Here is a 25,210-nt window from a genome sequence, read left to right on the forward strand (position 1 = left end):
TTCTGAGCACAAACTGTCTCCTTAGTTCAACCTCACTCAAAAGACTGAAACTTAATTTTATTTTCTTGTGATGATGCAGCTTTCAATGACCAGATTATTGTGCTCACTTTTAATGAAAATTTGAGGTCATTCTGTTTTAAAAATTGAAGAAAAATCGCCAGACTCAAACCTTAACTCTGTTTTCTGTCCACAGATGATGCCAGACCTGCTGAGTTTCTCCAGCAATTTCTGTTTCTGTTTGTTACAGATCTCTAGCACCTGCAGTTCTTTGTTTTATAATAGCTTTGTAACCTTTTTCCGAACTGCACCCAACATACTAATGTCCTTCCTTAAGTAAGGAGACCAATGCTGTACAAAGTACTCTGCCGAGCTCCTGTGGTATTGCAAATGGTGTTAAATGCAATCTTCCAATAAAGTTTCATTTGTAGGGTGGACTTTAGTAGATGAGAATTTATTGGGAGGAAGGGACCATGAAAATACCATTGAAACTGGGGGAAGGAGAACAAACCCAATACGGAGCATGAATTGCAAGGTGAATGTCTCAAAAAGATATTAGGAATTTTTCGGTGGAGCATAGGGATGTGTGCAGTGATGGGCCAAATGGTCTCCTTCTGCATTATAAAAATTCCACATTTCTGCAACTCCAGAAATCCTGGAAGTAAAAGCTAGTTTTAAAAAATCTTTAGAAATGAAGGTATTGGTCATTCTGGAGCTCCATTTTGAAGTATTGGATTTTATTGGACCAATTGGACCATATAAAATCATAGATTCATAGAGTTATACAGCACAGCAGTGGACCCTTCGGTCCAACTTGTTCACACCAAGCAGACATCTTAATCTGACCCAGTCTCATTTGCCTACTTGTGGCCCATATCCCTCTAAACTCTTCCTATTCATGTACCCATCCAGGTGAATTTTAAATGGAATTGTACAAGCCTTCACCACTTCCTCTGGCATTTGGTTTTGTTCATGCACCACCCGCTGCATGAACAAGTTGCCCCTCATGTCCTTCTTAAATCCTTACTCTCTCAGCTTAAGCCATGCCCTCTAGCTTTAGACTCCCCCACCTTATGTAAAAAAAACCTTGACTATTCACCCTCTCTATACCCCACATGATTTTATAAACCTCTATAAGATCAAGCCTCAGTCTCCGATGCTCCAGAGAAAAAAGCTGCAGTCTATTCAGCCTCTTCCTATAACTCAAATCTTCCAGTCCCAGCAATATCCTTGTAAATCTTTTTCTGCACCCTCTCAAGTTTAGCAACAGCTTTCTTATATAAGGGTGACCAGAATTGTATGCAGTATTCTAAAAGTGGCCTCACCAACTTCCTCTCCAGCTGCAACAGAACATCCCAACTCCTGGACTCAATTTATGGCCAATGAAGGCAAGCATGCCAAACACCTTCTTCACCACCCTCTCTACATGCCATTTCAGTTTCAAGAAACAGTGTGTCTGCGACCTTGAGTCTCTTTTGGATAGCAACAATCCCCAGGGCCCTCCCATTAATTCATTTCCTGCCCTGATTTGCATTACCAAAATGCATTTCCTCACATTTATCAAAATACAACTCCATCTACGTCTCATTCACAGGTTTTACTGGCGTTTCCTTCTGAGATGACAGAGTAAGAAAAAAGATTGCATGATCTCCAGGTGAAGTGAAGGATGAGGACCGTCCATTGATGAGAAGGGTCAGGGTGTATGTTAGAGGATTGGAGAAAGTACCCAAGGGGCAACTTTTTCACACAGAGAGTAGTGCGTGTATGGAATGAGCTGCCAGAGGAAATGGTGGAGGCTGGTACAATTCCAAACATGGGTGTCTGAATAGAAAGGGTTTAGAGGGATATGGACCAAATGCTGGCAAATGGGACTAAATTAATTTAGTGTATCTGGTCAGCACAGATGAGTTGGACCCAAAGGGTCTGTTTCCATGCTATACATCTCTATGACTATAAATCTATAAGTCATGTACTGATGTGCTGTTACCAGTGCCCAACCTTTGGACTCAAATTCCCTTCACAGTAAATAATGGCATGATATGAGCTTCATTAATTACTTTCTGAATCTACATCCTGGCCTTCTATAATTCAGGCACTCAGATACATAAGTCATTCTGCAGCTCAGAGCTCAGCAATTTCTCACTCTTTAGATAATATACGTCATTAGACAGATGTTTGTCTACCCATTTAACATATCTATTAGCTTTTTGTCTTCTTCACAGCATTGTGAGATAACATCTCTGAACAGTTTGATTAGAAAATAACTACATTCCAAACTATATTTATGTCATTAGCAAATTTGGCAACCACACCTCCTGTCCCTTCATCTAAGTAGTTTATATAAATTTGAAACAGTTTGAGGTCCCAGCAATGAACCCTGTGGCATTTTTCTTACATCTTGCCAACTTTAAAAAATATGCATTTATGCCTACTTTGTGCTTCATATAAGCCAAACAATCTTCTATCAATCTTTATCTTGAAACCATGAGCTTTCACTTCCTACAATAGCCTGAGATGCGGCACTTTATTGTATGCCTTCTGGGAATCTCAATGTTGTACCGGTCAGTAGACATTTGGGGTTACTGTCTACGTAACACGGTTAATCCTAAATTATTTTTAACTTGCACAGATCTTTAAGAACCATTTAGGTCTTTTCTGGATATTCCTGATTGTTCATTGAAATTTTTGCAATGTTTGTGAAGGTTTGTAGCTCAGGTTAAGGTTTAGGGTGTAGGTTTGCTTGCTGAGCTGTAGGTTTGATATCCAGACGTTTCATTACCTGGCTAGGTAACATCATCAGTGGCAACCTCCACGTGAAGTGAAGCTGTTGTCTCCTGCTTTTTATTTATATGTTTGTCCTGGATGGGGTTCCTGGGGTTTGTGGTGATGTCATTTCCTGTTTGTTTTCTGAGGGGTTGATAAATGGTATCTAGATCCAACCACAATGCCATAAACAAACACATAGATTTAGATACCATCTATCAACCCCTCAGAAAACAAACAGGAAATGACATCACCACAAACCCCAGGAACCCCATCCAGGACAAACATATAAATAGAAAGCAGGAGACAACAGCTTCACTTCACTTGGAGGTCGCCACTGATGATGTTACCTAGCCAGGTAATGAAACGTCTGCATATCAAACCTACAGCTCAGCGAGCAAACCTACACCCTAAATTCATTGAAATATTGGATGTTTTAATTATATGAAGCCGCTGATTGCTAACAGCAAGGAAGATGTTTAGAACTCTATTCTTGGGATCTTCTAAGACAAGAACCAATATAGAAACAATATAAGGTGATCAGAGGTTTTAGAAACATTAACATCCCATCTCCTGAAAAACCAGGACACACTCAGAAAGCTAAAATCAACGTGGCAGCTATCACCAACATATTACCAGCACAATTTCTAACAAACATGTACTTTAGAAAGTGGCACTTTATGGTACAGCTGATGAGAGAGCTTTGTACAGCATTTGATGGATCACTGCTTCCCAGCAGAATCACACTGTAGAGCCGCTGTGCATACTCACTTGGCTTTCTGAAGTCTTCTGTTTCATAGATGTCAACAGTCCAGCAGTGGCAAGGCTGCCTACCTCAGGTCTGTCACAGTTCATGAGATCAACGCATGTGCATTGTGCTGGACAAATGACATTTGATACAGTGCAATCAGCCAATAAGTTCAAATGTCTTTACTTAGACAGAGATAGTATTGTATCGATGTAATGATCCTCCAAAGAAATGCAGTTTGCACACTCAAGAGAAGCTTTATGTGGCACTGAACAAGTTGAAGTGAAATAGTTTAATTTGGAAAGTGAACCAGCACGAAGATTGGTGTAGCTCCAGCACATGTATCTTAAAGAGAAATATCACTGCATGCATATGCCTCAATGACTGGTACCTCAGTCTTTCTCTTGAAAAATGTTGAAGCTCTGAAATTTTCTCCAGCAAGATTCTTTTCAAAGCTGGGTGTGAAACATGAATATTAGTCTGCCCATTTAGCTGAAGAATCCCAAGAATATTTAGGACTGTATTTGGATGCAACAGTTTTTGGCAGTTGCAACTTGAGCGATCAATTAGACAAAATAAATTTCAACTGCGCATGGATAGATTATTGAGAATGTACTCAGGTGTATTTACATTGCTAACAATATTGTGGTCATGGGGAAGACAAAGGCAGAACATGACCCACAGCCTTCACCTGAAGGCAGCAATGTGACAAGGACTAGTATCTAACAGCACACAGTGCCAAAGTCCACAGTCCACAATATTGCCCACAGCACAATATGAGGTTATTAGAATTGACAATTCTAGATGAGCACTGTACCAGAAGTGAATAAAATAAAGAACTCTGGTGCTGGAGATCTAATACAAAATCAGAAATAGCTGAGAAATTCAACAGGTCTGGCAACATCTGTGGAGAGGAAGAACAGTTAATATTTCATGTCCAGTGGCCCTTCTTCAGAACAGTTCTGAAGGGTCACTGGACCTAAAATATTAGCTCTGCAGTCTCTCCACAGATGCTGGAAGGGGTCTCTGCCCACCATGTATCATCTTCCCAATCCAATTGGAACATAACCAAATTCTTCATCACCTCATTCAATCATTCTTAATTATTATTCAATTTTAATCACCCACCATAACAATTGAAAAAAAATTGAACAACAATTTACAAAACTTCTCTAAGCTTTAGTTCCTTGATTGTTTTCCATGGGGTCCTGGAGGTTAGTCTTTAATTCTTTGATACTCCAAGTCAAACCTGATAACCCTAGGCAATCAGTGATTCTTGAAAGCTGCTGTGTACTACTGATAAATTCACTTTCATCTTTTCTTAAATTTAGTTTACGTTATTCATTATTTGCAGATTTTTATTTCACAGTTGTTAATATTTTACTAATATCACCTCAGTATTTATGTACTTGGCAGTGGGCCATTCCATTATTTATTTTCTCAGTGGCAGCTTTACTCTTGGAGTTTAGATTAGATTACTTACAGTGTGGAAACAAGCCCCCCGGCCCAACAAGTCCACACCAACCTGCCGAAGCGCAACCCACCCAGACCCATTTCCCTACATTTAGCCCTTCACCTAACACTACGGGCAATTTAGCATGGCCAATTCACCTAACCTGCACATTTTTGGACTGTGGGAGGAAACCGGAGCACCCGGAGGAAACCCACGCAGACACGAGGAGAATGTGCAAACTCCACACAGAGAGTCACCTGAGGCGGGAATTGAACCTGGATTTCTGGCGCTGTGAGGCAGCAGTGCTAACCACTGTGCCACTGTGCTGCCCACTAGCATGAGGAGATGAACCTTTCCCATGAAACTGATCCAGCAGATTCCTGCAATCATTGTATCAGGCAGGCAAGCTCCAAGCAGGATTTCAGTCTCTGCAGCAGCGAGCAGGACTGCCTGGTTTTAGGGCTGGATTGTGACAGAGGTGCCTTTTCAACAAGTTCATAGAATGTTCGTAGAACCATAGCATAGAATGAATCAACTGCTCAGCAATCCTTTGCACCTTGTGGAGGGGTTCTAATTTTACATGGTCTTCTGCAAGGCCTTGGTAAAACTGGAGCTAGTGATGTGCTGACATTATTGAGTATCCAGTGTGCTTCTGATGAAAAGTATGATTAATGACCTTTCTCCATCACTACTATCTATTTAAGTATGTACACTTTTGTGTGGGAGTTTGTTAAATATCCCAGAAGCAGCAGATATTGGTGGGGTTTCAACTTCTTTTCCAACACGACGGAAAGCTGAATCAATGTTTACATGCATTAATGTAAAGCTCTCTTCTTTGCTGAATGTGCCACAATACAGTAACATGCGCATTAGATAGCTGTATAATAAAGACCGTTAAGTTTAAGGAAAGCTTTACAAGTTTTCCTGTTATTGTGTGATATGGCAGTTTTATAAATTGTGACCAAAAAATACAAGAAAATTAATTCAACATTTAAAAAAAAATAAAAATCTTGCCACTCGTTTTCTTAAGTGATGGCTCAATCCCTTTTTCACACTTTTGAGAAAGCTAGATGTAAACTTTATTTTCCAAAACAATTTCTTCAGAAATTTATCAGATTATTTCCAATGTTGTTCCCCTGTTGGAGTTTTGGACAGTAGAAGTTGGGCCTGAAAACACACGACTCAGTCTTACTGAATGATTTTGTACAAACTGGGCCCATTGCATAATTTAGGAAGTTTGATGTTGAGGGCATCAATGATCAGATCAAGGGAAGTATTTTGCTGTCTGTACGGTTGGTAATTTGCTCAATATGTCAGATGTAAACCTCCTGGGCCACTCATTTCAGTTTGCAATATATCATTTTAATGGTTCATGATCTGTTTCAATGGTGAATTTCTTGCCAATAAGTAGGTGTGAAACAGCATAATTCCAAATTACAGAGCTAATGTCTCACACTTTATATTAGAGTAGTTGGCTTCCGCAGATGATAGGTTTATTGAACTAAAGGCAATAGGTTTTTGGCTTTCAAAATAAATGCACTGAGGTCGTGCTGTGATGCATCCACTTCAAGAATCATGGTTTTCCTGGGCTCATAGGATTGCAGTTGGCAATATTTTGTTGGCAGGACTTAGTGAGATTCTCAATGATGTATTGGCGGTTGTCTTGCCACCTGTAAGGAATGTCCCCTTATGTGCAAATCTATCGGAGGAGATAGCTTGTCAGTGAATTTGTTGGGACATGCAGCAAGAGGAAATGAGGCAATAGAGTCATAGAGTCATAGAGATGTACAGCATGGAAACAGACCCTTCAGTCCAACTTGTCTATCCCAACCAGATATCCTAAACTAATCTAGTCCCATTTTCCACCACTTGGCCAATATCCCTCTTAACTCTTCCTAGTCATATATCCACCCAGCTTCCACCACTTCCTCTGGCAGCTCATTCTATACATGCACCACCCTGTGCAATAAAACATTGCCCCTTAGGTCTCTATTATACCCTTCCACTCTCACCCTAAACTTATGTCCTCTAGCGCTGGACTTGCCCAACCCCGGGAAAAGACTTCGTCAATTTATCCCTCATGATTTTATAAGCGTCTTTAAGGTCACCCCTCAGCCTCTGACACTCCAGGGAAACAGCCCCAGCCTACTCAGCCTCTCCCTACAGCTCAAGTCCTTCCACCCTGGCAACATCCTTGTAAATATTTTCTGAACCCTTTCAAGTTTCACAACATCCTCCTGATAGGATGGAGACCAGAACTGCAAACAATATTCCAAAGTAGTTGAACCAATATCCTGTACAGCTGCAGTGTGACCATTCAACTCTTATACTCAATGCTCTGACCAATAAAGAAAAGCATACCAAATGCCTTCTTCACTATCCTATCCACCTGCGACTCTACTTTCAAGAAACTATGAACCTGCACTCCAAGATCTCTTTATTCAGTAACACTCCTGAGGACCTTACTATTAAGTGTATAGGTCCTGCTCTGATTTGCTTCTCCAAAATGCAGCACCTCACATTTATTTAAATTCAACTCCATCTGCCACTCCTCAGCCCATTGTCCCATCTGGTCAAGATCTGGTGGTAACCTTCTTTGCTGGTCCACTACAATTTTGGTGTGATCTTCAAACTTACTAACTATACCTCTTGAGCTCACATCCAAAGTATTAATATAAGTGCTGACAAGAAGTGGTCCCAGCACCGATCCTTGTGGCACTCCACTGGTCACAGGCCTCCAGTCTGAAAACAACCCTCCACTACCTCCCTCTGTCTTCTATCTTTGAGCCAGTTATGTATCCAAATGGCTAGTTCTCCCTGTGTTCCATGAGATCTAACTGTGCTAATCAGCCTCCCATGGGCAACCTTGTCGAACGACTTACTGAAATCCATATAGATCACGTCCACCACTCTGCCCTCATCAATCCTCTTTGTTACTTCTTCAAAAAACTCAATCAAGTTTGTGAGACATGATTTCCCATGCACAAAGCCATGTTGACAATACCTAATCAGTCCTTGCCTTTCCAAATACATATAAATCCTGTGCCTCAAGATTCCCTCCAGCAACTTGTCCACCAACAGGCTCACTGGTCTATAGTTCCCTGGCTTGTTCCTACCACCCTTCTTAAATAGTGGCACCATGTAAGTCAACCTCCAGTCTTCCAGCACCTCACCTGTGACTATCGAGGATACAAATATCTCAGCAAGGGGTCAGGCAATCACTTCCCTACCTTCCCACAAAGTTCTAGGGTACACCTGATCAGATTCTGGGGATTTATCCACTTTTATGTGTTTCAAGACATCCTGCACCTCCTCCTCTGTAATATGGATATTTTCCAAAATGTCACCATCTATTTCCCCACATTCTATATCTTCCATGTCCATCTCCACAAAAAATACTGATGGAAAATACTCATTTAGTATCTCCCTCATCTCCTGCTGCTTCACAAATAGGCTGCCTTGCTGATCTTTGAGGGGCTCTATTCTCTCCTTAGTTACCCCTTTGCCCTTAATGTTTTTATAAAAATCCTTTGGATTCTCCTTACCCCTATTAGCCAAAGCGATCTCAAAGCTCTTTTTGACCTCCTGATTTTCCTCTAAAGTGTACTAGGTAAAAACAATGACTGCAGATGCTGGAAACCAGATTCTGGATTAGTGGTGCTAGAAAAGCACAGCAGTTCAGGCAGCACCGAAGGAGCAGGAAGATCGACGTTTCGGGCAAAAGCCCTTCATCAGAAATACAGGCAGAGTGCCTGAAGTGTGGAGAGATCAATGAGAGGAGGGTGGGGGTGGGGAGAAAGTAGCATTGAGTACAATAGGTGAATGGGCTTGGGGATGAAGATTATAGGTCGGGGAGGAGGGTGGGGGAAGGTAGCAAAGAGTACAATGGGTGAATGGGGGTGGGGATGAAGCTGATAGGTCAGAGAGGAGGGTGGAGCGGATAGGTGGAAAAGAAGATAGGCAGGTAGGACAAGTCATGGGGACAGTGCTGAGCTGGAAGTTTGGAACTGGGGTAAGGTGGGGGAAGGGGAAATGAGGAAACTGGTGAAGTCCACATTGATGCCCTGGGGTTGAAGTATTCTGAGGTAGAAGATGAGGTGTTCTTCCTCCAGGCATCGGGTGGTGAGGGAGCGGCGGTGAAGGTGGCCCAGGACCTCCATGTCCTCGGCAGAGTGGGAGGGGGAGTTGAAATGTTGGGCCACAGGGTGGTGTGGTTGATTGGTGCGGGTATCCCAGAGATGTTCCCTAAAACACTCTGCTAGGAGGCGTCCAGTCTCCCCAATATAAAGGAGACCACATCGGGAGCAACGGATGCAATAAATGACGTTGGTGGATGTGCAGGTAAAACTTTGATGGATGTGGAAGGCTCCTGTAGGGCCTTGGATAGAGGTGAGGGAGGAGGTGTGGGTGCAGGTTTTGCAATTCCTGTGGTGACAGTGGTAGGTGCCAGACGGGAGGGTGGGTTGTAGGGGGGTGTGGACCTGACCAGGTAGTCACGGAGGGAACGGTCTTTGCGGAAGGCGGAAAGGGGTGGGGAAGGAAATATATCCCTGGTGGTGAGATCCGTTTGGAAGTGACGGAAATGTCGGTGGATGAGTTGGTTTATGCAAAGGTTGGTAGGGTGGAAGGTGAGCACCAGGGGGGTTCTGTCCTTGTTATGGTTGGAGAGGTGGGGTCTGAGGGCGGAGGTGCGGGATGTGGACGAGATGTGTTGGAGGGCATCTTTAACCACGTGGGAAGGGAAATTGCGGTCTCTAAAGAAGGAGGCCATCTGGTGTGTTCTGTGATGGACCTGGTCCTCCTGGGAGCACATACAGCAGAGGCGGAGGAATTGGGAATACAAGATGGCATTTTTGCAGGAGGTAGGGTGGGAAGAGTGTAATCCAAGTAGCTGTGGGAGTCGATGGGTTTGTAAAAAATGTCAGTGTCAAGTTGGTCGTCATTAATGGAGATGGAGGGGTCCTGGAAGGGGAGGGAGGCGTCAGAGATGGTCCAGGTAAATTTAAGGTCAGGGTGGAATGTGTTGGTGAAGTTGATGAATTGCTCAACCTCCTCGCGGGAGCATGAGGTGGCGCCAATGCAGTCATCACTGTAACAGAGGAAGAGGTGGGGAGTGGTGCCGGTGTAATTACGGAAATTGGACTGTTCTACGTAACCAACAAAGGGACAGGCATAGTTGGGGCCCATACGTGTGCCCATGGCTACCCCTTTGGTCTGGAGGAAGTGGGAGGATTCGAAGGAGAAATTGTTAAGGGTAAGGACCAGTTCAGCCAAACGAACAAGAGTATTGGTGGAAGAGTACTGTTGGGGACGTTGGGAGATGAAAAAACGGAGGGCTTGGAGGCCCTGGTCATGGCAGATGGAGGTGTAGAGGGATTGGATATCCATGGTGAAGATGAGGCGTTGGGGGCCGGGGCAACGGAAGTCTTGGAGGGCATGGGTGGTGTCTCGAATGTATGTGTGGAGTTCCTGGACTGGAGAGATAGGACAGTGTCAAAGTAGGTAAAAATGAGTTCAGTGGGGCAGGAGCATGCTGAGACAATGGGTCGGCCAGGGTGGTCAGGCTTGTGGATCTTGGGAAGGAGGTAGAACCGGGCAGTGCGGGGTTCCCAGATTATGAGGTTGGAAGCTGTGGGTGGGAGATCTCCTGAGGTGATGAGATTCTGTATGGTCTGGGAGATGATGGTTTGGTGATGGGGTGGGGTCATGGTCAAGGGGACGGTAGGAGGAGGTGTCCTCGAGTTGGCGTTTGGCTTCAGCGGTGTAGAGGTCAGTGCGCCAGACTACCACTGCACCCCCTTTAACTGCTGGCTTGATGGTGAGGTCGGGATTGGAGCAATGGGAGTGAAGGGCAGCGCGTTGTGAGGGTGAGAGGTTGGAGTGGGGGAGGGGGGTAGACAGGTTGAGGCGGTTAATGTCCCGGCGGCAGTTGGAAATGAAGAGGTCGAGGGCTGGTAATAGGCCAGCGCGGGGTGTCCAGGTGGATGGAGTGTGTTGAAGGTGGGCGAAGGGGTCTTTGGAAGGTGGGCGGGAGTCCCGATTGTGAAAGTAAGCTCGGAGGCGGAGGTGGCAGAAGAAGTGTTCGACATCACAAGTGTATTAAATTCATTGATGCATGGACGGAGGGGGATGAAGGTGAATCTTTTGCTGAGGACTGACCGTTCGTCCTCAGTGAGGGGGAGGTCTGGAGGGATGGTGAAAACTCAGCAGGGCTGGGAGCTGGGATCTGGTGTGGGTGTAGAGCTGGGAGTAGGGGCAGAGCCTGTAACTGGAGTGGGTGTGGCTTTTGCCTGAAACTTCGATTTTCCTGCTCTCAAGTGCACTCCTACTCTCTTTATACTCTTTTAAGGATTCTCTCGATCTCTCCTGTCTATGCCTGACATATGCTTCCTTTTTTTTCTTAACCAAGACCTCAAATTTCTTAGTCATCCAGCATTCTCTACACCTATCAGCCTTTCCTTTCACTGTAACAGGAATATTCTATCTCAGGACTCCAATTTTCCATTCCTTTACCTGCAAACATCTGCCCCCCCCCAATCAGCTTTTGCAAGTTCTTGCCAAAGACAGTTAAAATAAGCCTTCCTCCAATTCAGAAATTCAACTTTTAGATCTGATCTATCCTTCTCCAAAACTATTTTAAAGCAAATAGAATTATGGTTGCTGGCCCCAAAGTGCTCCCCAATGACACCTCAGTCACCTGCCTTGCCTTATTTCCCACGAGTAGGTCAGATTTTGCACCTTCTCTAGTCGGTACATCCACATTGCACATCAGAAAATTTTCTTGTACACACTTAATAAATTCCTCTCCATCTAAACCATTAACACAATGGCAGTCCCAGTCTATGTTTAGAAAGTTAAAATCCCCTACCATGGCTACCCTATTATTCTTACAGATAGCTGAAATCTCGTTACAAATTTTCTTCTCAATTTCTCGCTGACTATTAGGGGGTCTATAATACAATCCCAATAAGGTGATCATCCCTTTCTTATTTCTCAGTTCCATCCAAATAACTTCCCTGGATTTATTTGGGAAATCTTCCATAAGTACAGCTGTAATGCTATCCCTTATCCAAGACAATATTGCAGATCTTCTTTATTCTGTGGTGTCGATACTTGTTACGGCCCACGATCTTACTTGGATCAAAACTGATTTCTTTGGTGGAGTAAGTAGACCCAAAATGTTTATTTGGCACCTTCTTCAAACCCCCTCCCCCACCCCCATTCCCCCCCCCAAAAAAAAAATTTGGGAGGAATGGCAAAATGTTGTTGGACTTCTGAAACAAAACGGAAAATTCTGAAAGCCTTCAGCATGTCTGATAGCATCTGTGGAGAGACACAATTGACATTTGAAGTTTGTCACCCTGAGCACCAGTCAAACATACAATTTGTCAGGTAGATTCTAACCATTTAAGAGAAAATAGAACAGCAGTACTCCAATCCAGATTGTCAGCCCATAAACAAAAAGAATAATAACGTTTCTTTTTGTCTTAAGAAATAGGAGAGTTTTCTCATTCAATAGAATCATGGCTGACCCTGACCATAGACTTCAGCTTTATTTGTCTGCCTCAGCCCCATTTCCCCTTACTTTCTTAAATCCGCCTTGAAAACAATCAATAGCTGAGCAGCCAAGGAGGGTAGAGAATTCCAATGAGTAAATATCATCCATGTGGGGGAAAACAAACTTCTCATCTCACTCCCAAGGACTGACTCCTTATCCTGAAGTCATGCTCCCTAGTCCTAGACTTTCTAGCAAGGGAATACAGCTTTTTCACATTTCCCCTGTTAAGGCCTCTCATGTTTCTAAACCTTCTTCTAAATGCTGGAATATATAGGTACATTCCGTTCAATCTATAGTCATCTACATTAACATTCCCAGGAACCATTCTACTGTGTATTTGTTGCACCATCCCTGTAGCCAGTACCTTATTCTCCTTACCTTAAACTCCTTCCAAGAAAGACCAACACATATGTCTTGCTACATATATGTTAAATTCATCAATTTTTGTGGGCAAGGATATTTAGATCCCTCTGAACAAGATTTAATAACTACTCACCATTTAAAAATGTAGTTTTTCCAGCAAAATGAATAACTTACATTATACTCCATTGGCCACCTTTCTTGTGCATTAACTTAATCTGTCATTGTGACCTTGCAGCCTCTTTGTGCTTGTCATCATTTTCTTTCTCACTAGGTTTGCATGGTCAGCAAACTTGGATGGCATTAACTTCCACCTTTATTTAAATCATTATTATAGATTGGAACACCACACCAGTATTATCCTGTCAACTGAAAATGACCCCTTTACTCCTACTGTCAGCTCTCTGTCTTTGAATCAATCGCCTATTGATAATACGTTATCCCCAATTCCAGGAGCCCTTATTTTGTGCAACAATGTTTTCTGTGGTATCTTACTAAATCCTTTTATCTCTCTTATAAATGAATCCTCAAAAAACTAATGAAGTATCAAGCGTAATTTCCCTTTCATAAAACCATTTTGGACTCTGCCTAATCATATTGTGATTTTCTATGTGACTATATCCAGCCTCAATAACAATGGATACCAGCATTGTTCATTCAAATCTATTGGGCTTACTACCCCACAGTTCCCTGTTTTGTGTTATGAACCCTGTTACAATCCTTCAACCCAGAGCAGATGTAATTGTTTCATTTCTCAGTGAGTCCCAAATTAACTCTCATACCAATGTAATTAATTTCATTGAAGTTTAGGACTGCAATTCCAAGGCTAAGTAGATCCCTCTCAAGCTCAGAGTGAAATTCCATTAGAGTCATACAGATGCACAGCACGGAAACAGACCCTTCAGTCCAACTCGTCCATGTCGACCAGAAATCCTAACCTAATCTAGTCCCATTTGCCAGCACTTGGCCCATATCCCTCTAAGCACTTCCTAACCATATACCCATCCAGATGCCTTTTAAATGTTGTAATTGTACCAGCCTCCATCACTTCCTCTGGCAGCTCATTCCATACACCCACTACCCTCTGCGTGAAAAAGTTGCCCCTTAGGTTCTATTTATGTAGCACTTTTCACAATCACCAGAGATCCTACTGCTGATGAAGCACTTTTGATTATTCTGAGAGCTTATTGTGTAAAATTAACTGCCAAAATTCCTGCACATAACAAGGGCATTACTTTTTTTTATAGCTAACACTTTTAGATTAGATATAAACTATCAATATGGAAGTTAATTTTGCACAGTACGCTTGCAGAACCATCAATTTAATAATGAATGAACAGTCTGTTTTTGTAATATTGTTTGAGGAATAAATATTCATCAAGCCACTGGAAATAATTTCTTGCTCTTCTATTAAACAGTATTTTGGGATCTTTATGTTCACGTGAAGGAAAAATAGGGCCTCACTATAACAACTCTTCTAAAAGATTGCACCTTTGACTGAAGTATTCGATCAGCATTGGACTACAGTGTCAGCTTGATTCTTGTGTTCAGGTCCCTGTGGTGCAGTTGCAGTGTGGAACTTAAACACATACCTTCTGACTCAAAGGCAACAGTGCTGCCAACTGAGCCCCAGCTGACACTGTTATGTTATGATCGCTATGCTCCATATAGGATCCTTTACTGCAAGAATATTAATTAAACCTGTTTCTTTAGACATGGCAAAATCTAAAATAGCCTGTCCCTTGGCTGGTCCCAGGAAACTGTTTTGAATATAGTCAATTAACTTGTCCTCCAAATTTGATGTGTCTGGTCTATGTGGAGATTAAAGATCCCAATGATTATTAAAATCCCTTATGATGAATTCCCATTCTTTCTTGATTAATACTCTGTCCAATAATTTAGCTGCTACTTGGAGATCCATAAACTACTCCATTGTTATCTCTTTAGTTCTTTCTGTTTTCACAATTACTAATTTTAATTCCTTATCTTCTGGACTACATCCTTCCTCATTGCTGTCCTTGCATCATCATATATTGTCAGACATATATTGCCTCCATACTTTTGTCCATTGTCAGCCTTTAAAAAAAAGTCCTGTATCCTGGAATGTTTAGCTTCGCAGAAGAGAGTCTCTTCTTGGCACCCTTTGGACCTCCTGTGGCATTGCTACTACCTGCTTTTAGTCATCCACACACCAATCACCGAATGCTGCTTAAATGGCCTCGAAACATCAAGTCCGCACCTACTGTGGAGGGTATACAGCCACCAATGCCCTTCATCATCCAAAGTGAGAAGTCACACTACACCAGATTATAGTCCAACAGGTTTATTTAGACTCACAAGCTTTTGGAGTGCTGCTCCTTTATCAAGTGCATCATCCAAGTACAGTTCGAGCTGTAGCCATTACTGCCATTGACACTAATGAGCTGCTGGTCCGCTGTTTGGATGGCCATTGTTGGAAGCTGTACAGCATTACGATAATGATGCTTTCGGTGCAGTGATAGTATCCCTACATCTGGGCAAGGAGTTCTGGTTTCAAATTCCACCTGCTCCGGAGGTATGTAATAACATCCCTGAGCAGATTGATTAGAAAATGTCACCAGCAGACCTAGTGGCAGCCACCACACTGGCTATGATCCACACTGACTGCTGAAGCTGTCCCATAATTTCAGCCCCTGCGCAGGGCCCATGCAATTTCAATACTTCCTGTATAAAGGTGTTAAGAAACAAAAACACTGCCTTTCCATACTGTTTTGAGCCTTCTTTTCCTGCAGTGACAAAGACGACCTATGTTCGTCACCCATCGAATTCAAGAACAGTGTCTAAACTGATGGCAGCTGAGCTCTCTGCAGCAGGGTTTCCTCAGTGACTCCTGGATGTGGCCACTCTGCAGTGATAATACCATCGTCAGCACTAACAGATAGCCAAACAGCTAGATTATCATCCTGTAAATAGTTCCACTTTACCTGGAGAAGGTGGTAAGAGCAGGAGAGACACTTGGTCAGTCATGCCTGATGTGGAGTAATGTCCCTCAAGCTATCACCTCTGGTGAAAGGCTAGTATCCTGTTCTAAGAAAAAGAACTAGCTTTGGAAACAGACATAAGCACAGGCTTTGTCTGTCTCATGTGTGATTAGACACAGGAAAGCCTCTAAGTCTAAATCAACTCAGAAAAATATCAAAAGACACTTCATAGGATGTAGACAAAATTGACATTAGATCAAAGAATGAGACATTGAAACTGCTGATCAAAAGCTTGGTCAAAAAGGTATGTTTTACAGAGTAGTTGCAGAGAAGAGTGAGGTGTCAGAATCAATTCCAGAGAGAGTGGACACAGCTGAAGCAAAACTTCCAGCGATGACCCAGAGTGAAATAAAGATGCATAAAAGACCAGAATTGGAGAAACACAGCACCTTAGAGGTGCAGAAACGCTGGGAGATTTGAACAGTTATGAAGAGAATTGAATACAGAGGGATTTGAATGACAAAATGGGCAACTTTAAATCTTAAATGTTCTCGGCAACAAGTGTAGGTCAGCAAATCCAGGAATGATGAGTAAACACAATTTGGTTTAAGTCCTTTTGGAGTTTTGGGTGCACTCGAGTTTATTGGTTTGTGGTTCCTCAGCTAAATAACCTTGGTTAAAAGAAAGGTCAGTGCAGAGGCTTGAAATTCCTCTCTGTTTGGCCTTAAATATGAGGATATAGGCCAGGAGTTTCCATTTTCCCATCTAAGACTTGGAGTGGTCGTATTCCATAGCAACTAACTCGCTGCTTGCAGCACCAAGAAAACCCACTGCATTATGGGCCAAACAGCTTGTTAAGAGCTGACCAGTGAATGGCATGGCCTATCAAAGGCCACTGTAGTGAGGTCAACATCACATGATGGCTAGCCACAGGTAAGCAGCTTTTAGATATCGAAAGGCCTACTGTCAAGGCCTGGTCTTTAGCACATTCAGTGGCAGGATGAGAAATTGTTTTCTTTCATTTCTTGTGAAAAGGGGATCAAGGAGAGAGGTGTAGTGATTCTAACAAGGTCAGCCAGGTGGACGTCATAGAATATCAGTTTTCTGATTGGGCCTGTTAATCTGGTCCAATCAGGGAGCACTGGTTGACAGGTGAGAATGGGAGTGTCACGTTAGAGCCCGGGTGTCCTTGGAGAAGGAGCACGCGGTGTCTACCGACACCCTGGAGTCGTTCAGGGAGAGGTGGGCGCCGCAGGGAGTGGAGTGTATTATTTCCCCGTCCAACTCTATTTTGATTTAGCCCCTACCCTCCCCTCCACTGTTTTGCTCACACAGCATTGCCCTGTGGTTTGAAGGGCAGTGCTTGTCACTGGCCACTCGGGTGTTTTTCATATCTTCCTGGTGGTGGAAATCGAATAAAGATTTATGCACTTTGTGTCTTTTAAAAAAAAAATAAACAGGAGATTTTCCCCTTCACCTTTTTGATCACACGGCATTGCCCTGTGGTTTGAAGAGCAGTGCTTGTCACTGGCCACTCAGGTGTTTTCCCTATCTTCCTGGTGGTGGAAATCGAATAAAGATTTATGCACTTTGTGTCTTTTCACTGTGTCTCACACCTGCACACACACACCATAAAAAAAAGAAAAAAATAAAAAAAAAACAAAAAAAAAAAGAGAATGGGAGTGTCACGTTAGAGCCCGGGTGTCCTTGGAGAAGGAGCACGCGGTGTCTACCGACACCCTGGAGTCGTTCAGGGAGAGGTGGGCGCCGCAGGGAGTGGAGTGTATTATTTCCCCGTCCAACTCTATTTTGATTTAGTCCCTACCCTCCCCTCCACTGTTTTGATCACACAGCATTGCCCTGTGGTTTGAAGGGCAGTGCTTGTCACTGGCCACTCGGGTGTTTTTCCTATCTTCCTGGTGGTGGAAATTGAATAAAGATTTGTGCACTTTGTGTCTTTCACTGTGTCTCACATCTACACACACACACACCATGGGTGCTGGGGAAAAAAATAAGCACTACCGCACTTAGGCGGTAGAGTGGGGGTTAAATAAAAATATAAATAAAAGAAAAAAAAATTAACAGGGGATTTAAGGGCAGTGCTTGTCACTGGCCACTCGGGTGTTTTTCCCCCATTGTGTGGAAGAAAAAGAGAATGGGAGTGTCACGTTAGAGCCCGGGTGTCCTTGGAGAAGGAGCACGCGGTGTCTACCGACACCCTGGAGTCGTTCAGGGAGAGGTGGGCGCCGCAGGGAGTGGAGTGTATTACTTCCCCCTCCAACTCTATTTTGATTTAGTCCCTACCCTCCCCTTCACTGTTTTGATCACACAACATTGGCCTTTAGTTTGAAGGGCAGTGCTTGTCACTGGCCACTGGGGCGTTTTTCCTATCTTCCTGGTGGTGGAAATTGAATAAAGATTCATGCACTTTGTGTCTTTCACTGTGTCTCACACCTGCACATACACACCGTGGGTGCTGGGGAAAAAATAAGCACTACCGCATTTAGGCGGTAGTGTGGGGGTTAAAGAATTTTTTAAAAAATGTAGCAGGAATCCCTGCAAAAAAAACAGGACTGTAGGGCAGCATGGTGGCAAAAAAAAAGAGAATGGGAGTGTCAAAGGCTTTGTTCACACTGAGAGCTGGCTTTGAGAGATCTGCATCAGTATCAGAGATTTGCCTTGTATGAATAAAGGGTGACTTGATGACGCGATACTGGCCTCTGTGGAGTAGTTTCAGAAGAGCAGCAAGAGGGTTGGTGGCAAAAGTGTAGTGGTGGCTTTCAGAGGCCAAATCTTTGCCTCTCTATCCATGCACTGATTGCCCCATCGCCCCAGATTGGAGCAAATAGAGGCCAAAATAGAGGTAGGTAATCTCACCAATGGCAAGCTGAAGCCCCTAGGTGGCTGTTAATCAACCAGGTATGCTCCTTAATTGCCCCAATAGGATCTTGGCATTCAGCATCTAATTACTGAGACAGTAAAAAGGGGACGAGTAACTCTTCAGGGCCAACTCACCCTTTATTTCCTCTTCTCAAGTCTTCTCTCACCACTTCCAGGGAAGAGAAATTTACAAACATTGTGTTCAATGCCTAATTTTCAAACAGAATCATGAGTTTTGACAAGACATTAAAGGGCATGATGCTTGATCTTTTCAGTGATCTATTTGATGAAGGTTTAATCGGGTTAGGTTGCTGAGCTTCAGATCCTGTCTTCTATCCCTTTATTTAATAGTTCTTATTGATTTAAACAAATTGAGAAGTAATGACATGAGGAGTGTTCTGGGTATCAATCACATGGGAAGGCCCCATTAGTTTCTCCAGTTATACTTACTTCACATTGATTAGTAACAACATAAATTTTGTCAATTCTTGGAGAATCAATTCCTCTTCCCACATTGGCTTGACATTTTTCACAATCCATTTCACTTTTCTCTCTGGTCTTCTTTTAGCATTTTGCTGTTGATGATTTGTTTCCTGTGTACTTTTCAATTGGTTAAAGCCAATATATGACTTGCTTGATATACGCATTTAACCAGCCGGTGCTCATCCCTCTGACAGTTAAGGCCTCCTTATGTGACCGGGTCCAGATTAATGTTGCAGTTCTGTAATTTGCATTCATCAGGGTTACCATTCTCATTTCACTTATCAGCAGATACTTATTTCCAACTGTAAAAGTCTGAAATGTAACTTTGTTCTTGTTTCTGCACCCTACACCTTCCTTTCCCATAATCCCTGCTGGTCAGATTAATAATTAACTGAGAACAAATATAGCTTTAAAGTTACAATGAGCAATGCTTTGAGAGGTACACATAACGCACATTAAATTGAGCTCACTAGAACAGGAGATACTGTTCTATTAAATGATTATACTGTACCTCTAATCAAATAGTGTACTGAAGAATCTGATTCAAATGCATTAATTTTTCATATTTTGATGTGGCTCAGCCTATAACATAACTGGGCAAAAATTGTGAGTAAGCTTTCAAGGTACAGTAGTGATATTAAATTTGTTTCAAAGCCAACAACAGTTTAGTTTTTGAATGGCAGATTAGGATTGTGCTTTTATGGGATGGTGTGTTTGTTTTGAGAGTTTCCATCTGTTCTGTCAGATTTGTACCATTCTAACATGATTCATCCAACCACGCATGACAGACTTATAATTCATCCCTGGTCGATGGTTGCTATAGTTTGCAAGGACACGACTACTATCTTCTGGAATATTGTCACATTTCAAGTATGTATGATGACAATACTTTCTATTGTCCATGTAGACTAGTCAATATACCAATCTACTGAGTTTATTTTTTCAAAGAAATATAAAATTGAATGAGTACTATTCCATTCCTTAGAAAATACTAAGGACAGTATACAAAGCTTTGAATAATCCTAACCCACGGAAAAATAAAATGGTTCTCACTGTCACTCTTACAAAGTTCATCACAGTTTGCTTCACTGGAAAAGATTAAAACTTTCTTTGTCTTCCTCAGTCTATTTAATACAGCCCTTTTGAGTGGTAACAGCCTTCACCTTCTAAAGCAAATTCTTTCATACAAACCTTCAAAACTGTGAGCCAACAGCAGCTTTTCTTGTGCCTTTCAAAGTGAGTTCATAGGTTTGGTGCTTTGTGTTCACCATTTTATGTTTCTTGTCTTTCTTGTCAAGATCCACTTTCCAGGAGTTTGCAGAAAAATATGGAAGGGATCATCGATTTAGACTGGTGCAAAAGAGGAAAGATCAAGAACACTTCTTCAATCAATTCATAAATATTCTCAAAAAGAGGGACAAAGAAAACAGGATTCGACTGAGGAAAATCAGATAAAGCTCTATTAAAGCTTCACTGAACAAACTGAGCTGCTGTGACAGGATTGTTGACTAAGGAATTCAGACAGTCCTTTCTGTGTGGTCTTTGGCTAATTACATTATGAAAACATTTACAACTTAAGATAATATTTTGAATTTAAAGTTGCAGGTAATACCAGTTCACGCCTCCATTATAAACATTTACATCGGTGTTGACTTTCTACTAAAGTTGTATTGTTATTTAAAGCACAACTATCACGTTTTTTCTTGTCAATTAAGCTAAGTGTAGAGAATGTCGTTTAATTTCTGTGAATACTCATCAATTGTTCAGAATCAGTACACTGTAACAGTGAATTAGCTCCATGATATTGAAAATGCTCTCTTTTAGGATTGAAGAAATTTCATTTGTTAATGATTAAACCCACTGACCTTCAGATGACAGTGTGAATAACTAGTGTACAAGATTAGTGTACTGGCACTTTAGGGTAGAATTATTCTCTGCAGATTGTGGTGATAATAGTGACATCCACATAAATTTTTACCTCTAAACTAGCAGAGATTGCAAATTATGATTGAGAATATTGTGTTTTGGGGCATTAATATAATGTGACATGATTTGAACGCCATTATTTTGGTTATTGTTTTATATTTTAACAAAGCTAGTTCTAAAAAGCAAAAATAGGGCCTTCAGTTCTTAGCAGTAAACTCACAAACAGATAACTTTGCTGCTGAATATCGAGACAAATGTGGTAGTATTCGTCCAGTCACACTAACAGTGGGGCAGGAATAGGTTCTGCCAGTAGTACCAGCTTATTAAATTGCACTTTTAAAATTATAATTGCAGTATTTAAGAAAATGATATGGTAAGTTTAGTTCAGTTATGTATTCTGTATTTTTATTAGTGTATGAAAACAGTGATGGAAAGGTTGCAAACCATGCAGTATAACAGACTATTTACATTAATGTGTGCTCTTTATTTGTTTTGCTTCTAGTGAGTTATTGCTCATGAAGTGCAGAGTGCCTAATTAGTAGTGCTAGCTTGATGTTTAAAGCATTAGACGAGACTGAACATTCTAAAATTTGGCTTTTTATAATGTGATGATTTTAAACTGTGCTTGTGGTAAAGTAATCCATTTCCAGTACAGATTTGTAGTGTAATGACTTCAGAAAACACCTGAGTAGCTTTTGCAACCATCTAAAAAAATTAATCAGTATTTTAATTTTATCACAAGGAATACCAATTTCCATTATATTTATCATTTAATAAGTTCACTGATTTCTTTTGAAAGTATGTACATAATCCACAATTTTTCATTAATAAATATATCAAAGTTCTATTCCAAGACATTATTTATCAAAAGCACTTAATTTCCACTAAATGTTTAACAATACAGCTTCCACCAACATTACAAATAATAATATTGTCATTTCTAACATCCCCAAGTGAAAATAACAGTAAAAATTGCAAATGAACCTCACTGACTCAACTTGTCTTGTAAAATGGACATCCAGTAAAATTACTTGTTTGTGTTCAAGAATTGTAGTTTTTTTTAAAACCAATTTTCCCTTGGGAAGTGAAAGGAATTTTTTCTTTAAATGCCATTATTGACCAGATCTTGCATGAATTTAAATGCGAATGTGGAAAGAAGGCTAAAAGAATTAATTCATCTTAAAAATGTAAACAGGAAATATTCTGTTTTAAATAGACAAAATAATGGCTGAAATTAAGAAATCTAATGACTATCGATAGTTTTTTTTTCCACATCAATGCTATTTCTGCCAAAAAAAAGTCTTTGTCCTCTCATTGATATAATTCTGCATGAATTCACCCTAACATCCTAAGAAATTAATCACATGAAACATCAGGATGTTTATGCTTCAGATGTGTTGAAAAAATGTTGCTATAATAAGTACTGTGGGAAATCTGTTTTGATAACTTCAACATACAATATAACTATTTAGGGCTGAAATTGCAAAGCTATTCTGTGAGTTTTGTCATTTCTCACAGTTTTGCAAACTCCTGTGGGACTCAGATATACCTTGAGCAGGAGTCCCCATAGGATATTCCTGAAGAAGGGCTTATGCCTGAAATGTCAATTCTCCTGTTCCTTTGATGCTGCCTGACCTGCTGCGCTTTTCCAGCAACACATTTTCAGCTCTGATCTCCAGCATCTGCAGTCCTCACTTTCCCTTCCCCATAGGATATAATAATACGCAAGCCATCCATTCCTTATTGGGAACAGATGACAAATGGGGTGAAGCTGACTTAAGTATTATACCAGGAGGTGGTGTAGAAGTAATTTCTTATGAAGTGGTATAAACATTGAAAATATTGATCTGTCTGGACCATCCCAGTGTGTACAGTTCTTTTTTTTTAAGGAACCAATGGTTTTTGACATCAACAATGGGAAGAAAAGCAGTTTTTGTTTCGTGCTAAATCAGTGGAAGAACTGTCAGAAATATAAAAATTACAACTGTCTGTCCAAGTGCAGTGCTTATCCAGATGTGAATATATAGTAAATCACTGCATTTCGTTCACCAAATTGCAACGTAATTATGAATTCAGAGCTTGAATTTCATATCGACTAAAGCTGAGTAGATCAGTACTGGAACAGGCATTCACAAAGCTACCCTGAGACACAGGGAGTTGAACATACCTGAGCATAATCTGAGTTCACTTACAATTCCATGTGAAGTGGGTTGTCTGCCAGTTAAATGCTTTGATGGCAACCCGGGGGGGAGGTGCACCAAAAGTATTTGCAATAATTATAGAAGACTTTTCTTAAGGACAATTAGAAAAAATACTGACTTCTCTATGTACTTTCCTCAATCGCAGATAGAATGTTAAGGGTTATTAGCTGTTATAAGAGTTGCAGGTAAGCTGTACACTTAAGAACTTAATGCTTGATTTGATTTATCTGAAAGAAAAGCGGCCTTAATACCCAAGGAATCAGGGTGCCGAAGGCTACGTCTTCTATCCTGCTATAATTGATCTGAATACACTTCTACATGATACAGATTATCCTGTGGGGAAAATGAATGAATCAGTAGTTGATTGGAATCTTCATTGGTGCTGATCAGCCATTTTCATTTATTGTGGACTCAAGTTTGAATAAAAATGAGTGTTGAAGGACTCTTTCTCCAAACCAAGTAAAAGCAGTGATAACGAACATTTTACCACCATCCTCAGGACAAATTAAGGAAATACAGTGTGCTACTGTTGAATATAAAATTTTAATCATGGTAATACCACTCAATTGGTGAAAAAAAACTAATATTATCTTCAACTGCCAAAATTAAGAAGGTCAGTGAGTAATTCTAGAAAATATCTAGCTATTTTTAACATGCATAAAGATTTTGTATAAATGTGCTATTGGTGCCGAAAATAATTAGGAAGCTATTGGAATGCTGGCCCATATATCTAGACGACGAGAGTACAAGGATGCAGAAGTCCTTTCTTGATCTGGCCTACATGTGAGTCCAGACCACATCCACATAGTTGATTCTTAACTGCCCTCTGGGCAATTAAGGATGGACATAAAATGCTGGCTGAACCAGTGACACCCTAATCCCACAACTGAATTTAAAAAAATTTAAAGCCAGTTGGCAGGATATATCCAGTTGCAATTAGTTAACTTGCAGCATTTGGCAAAGACAATTATTCTATTGATCTGTCTACTTCAGAAGCTCCTTTACAGATATCAGAGTCCAGACCTCAGATTCTTCATCTCCATGAACTTACTACTTGTCTTCATTTGACCGTCCAAACCAACGCTCACTATATCGTCTCCTGTTGATTGGTACCAATGTCCATCTAGGTTTGTGAATCTAGTTCTTCTAGAAGATAAAAGCTCATGGTGTTGGAGATGACATGGATAGAAGATTAGCTTTTTTAAAATTCATTCGTGGATGTGAATGTTGCTGGCTAGGCCAGTGTTTATTGCCCATCCCTAGTTGCCCAGAGTCCAATTGAGAGTCACACATAAGCCAGACTAGGTAAGAATGGCAGTTTCTTTGCCTAAAGGGCATTAATGAATCAGCTGTGTTGTTCCCCCAACAATTGACTCATGACCATTATTAGACTCTTAATTCTAGATTTTTCATGTATATTGAATTCAAATTCCATCATCTGCCATGGTGGGATTCAAACCCCGGTCCTCAGAATATTACCTGGGTCAAGCAATTATACCATTAGGCCATCGCCTCCCCTAGCTAGCTAATAGGAAGCAAAGAGTAGGAATAAATGAGTGCTTTTCAGGCTGGCAGGATGTCACAAGTGCTGAGTGATCAGTGCAGGGGCCTCAATTTTTCACAATGTAGATAAGTAATTAGGATGAAGGGATCAAAGGTATCATAGCTAAATTTGCTGATGACACAAAGCTAGATGTAAAGGGGTCAAAAGCCTACTAAGGGATATGGGTTGTTTCAGTCAGTGGGTAAAGATTTAGCGAATACATTATAATGTAGAAAAGTATGAAATAGTCAATATATGAAGAAAGAATAAAAAAGAAGCGGAGTATCTAAATGGTGAGGGTTTGCAGAGTTCTGAGATGCAGAGAGATCTGGATGTCC

The 25,210-nt window shown here is 41.3% G+C and overlaps 1 protein-coding gene across 3 annotated transcripts in view; it reads left to right on the forward strand.

Moving 5' to 3' along the window:
• The window catches only part of tcerg1l (transcription elongation regulator 1 like), a 739,617-nt gene extending 717,644 nt beyond the window's left edge, over nucleotides 1-21,973 (forward strand). For all 3 annotated transcript variants that reach the window (XM_072557635.1, XM_072557638.1, XM_072557637.1), the window contains exon 14: nucleotides 20,501-21,973. In XM_072557635.1, the coding sequence (XP_072413736.1) occupies nucleotides 20,501-20,657 (157 nt within the window). In that variant the 3' untranslated portion in view covers nucleotides 20,658-21,973. The remainder of the gene's footprint in view (nucleotides 1-20,500) is intronic.
• The last annotated feature ends 3,237 nt before the right edge of the window (nucleotides 21,974-25,210 follow it).

Source organism: Chiloscyllium punctatum, chromosome 38 (assembly GCF_047496795.1).
Source record: "Chiloscyllium punctatum isolate Juve2018m chromosome 38, sChiPun1.3, whole genome shotgun sequence".
In the NCBI taxonomy this organism is placed as follows: domain Eukaryota; kingdom Metazoa; phylum Chordata; class Chondrichthyes; order Orectolobiformes; family Hemiscylliidae; genus Chiloscyllium; species Chiloscyllium punctatum.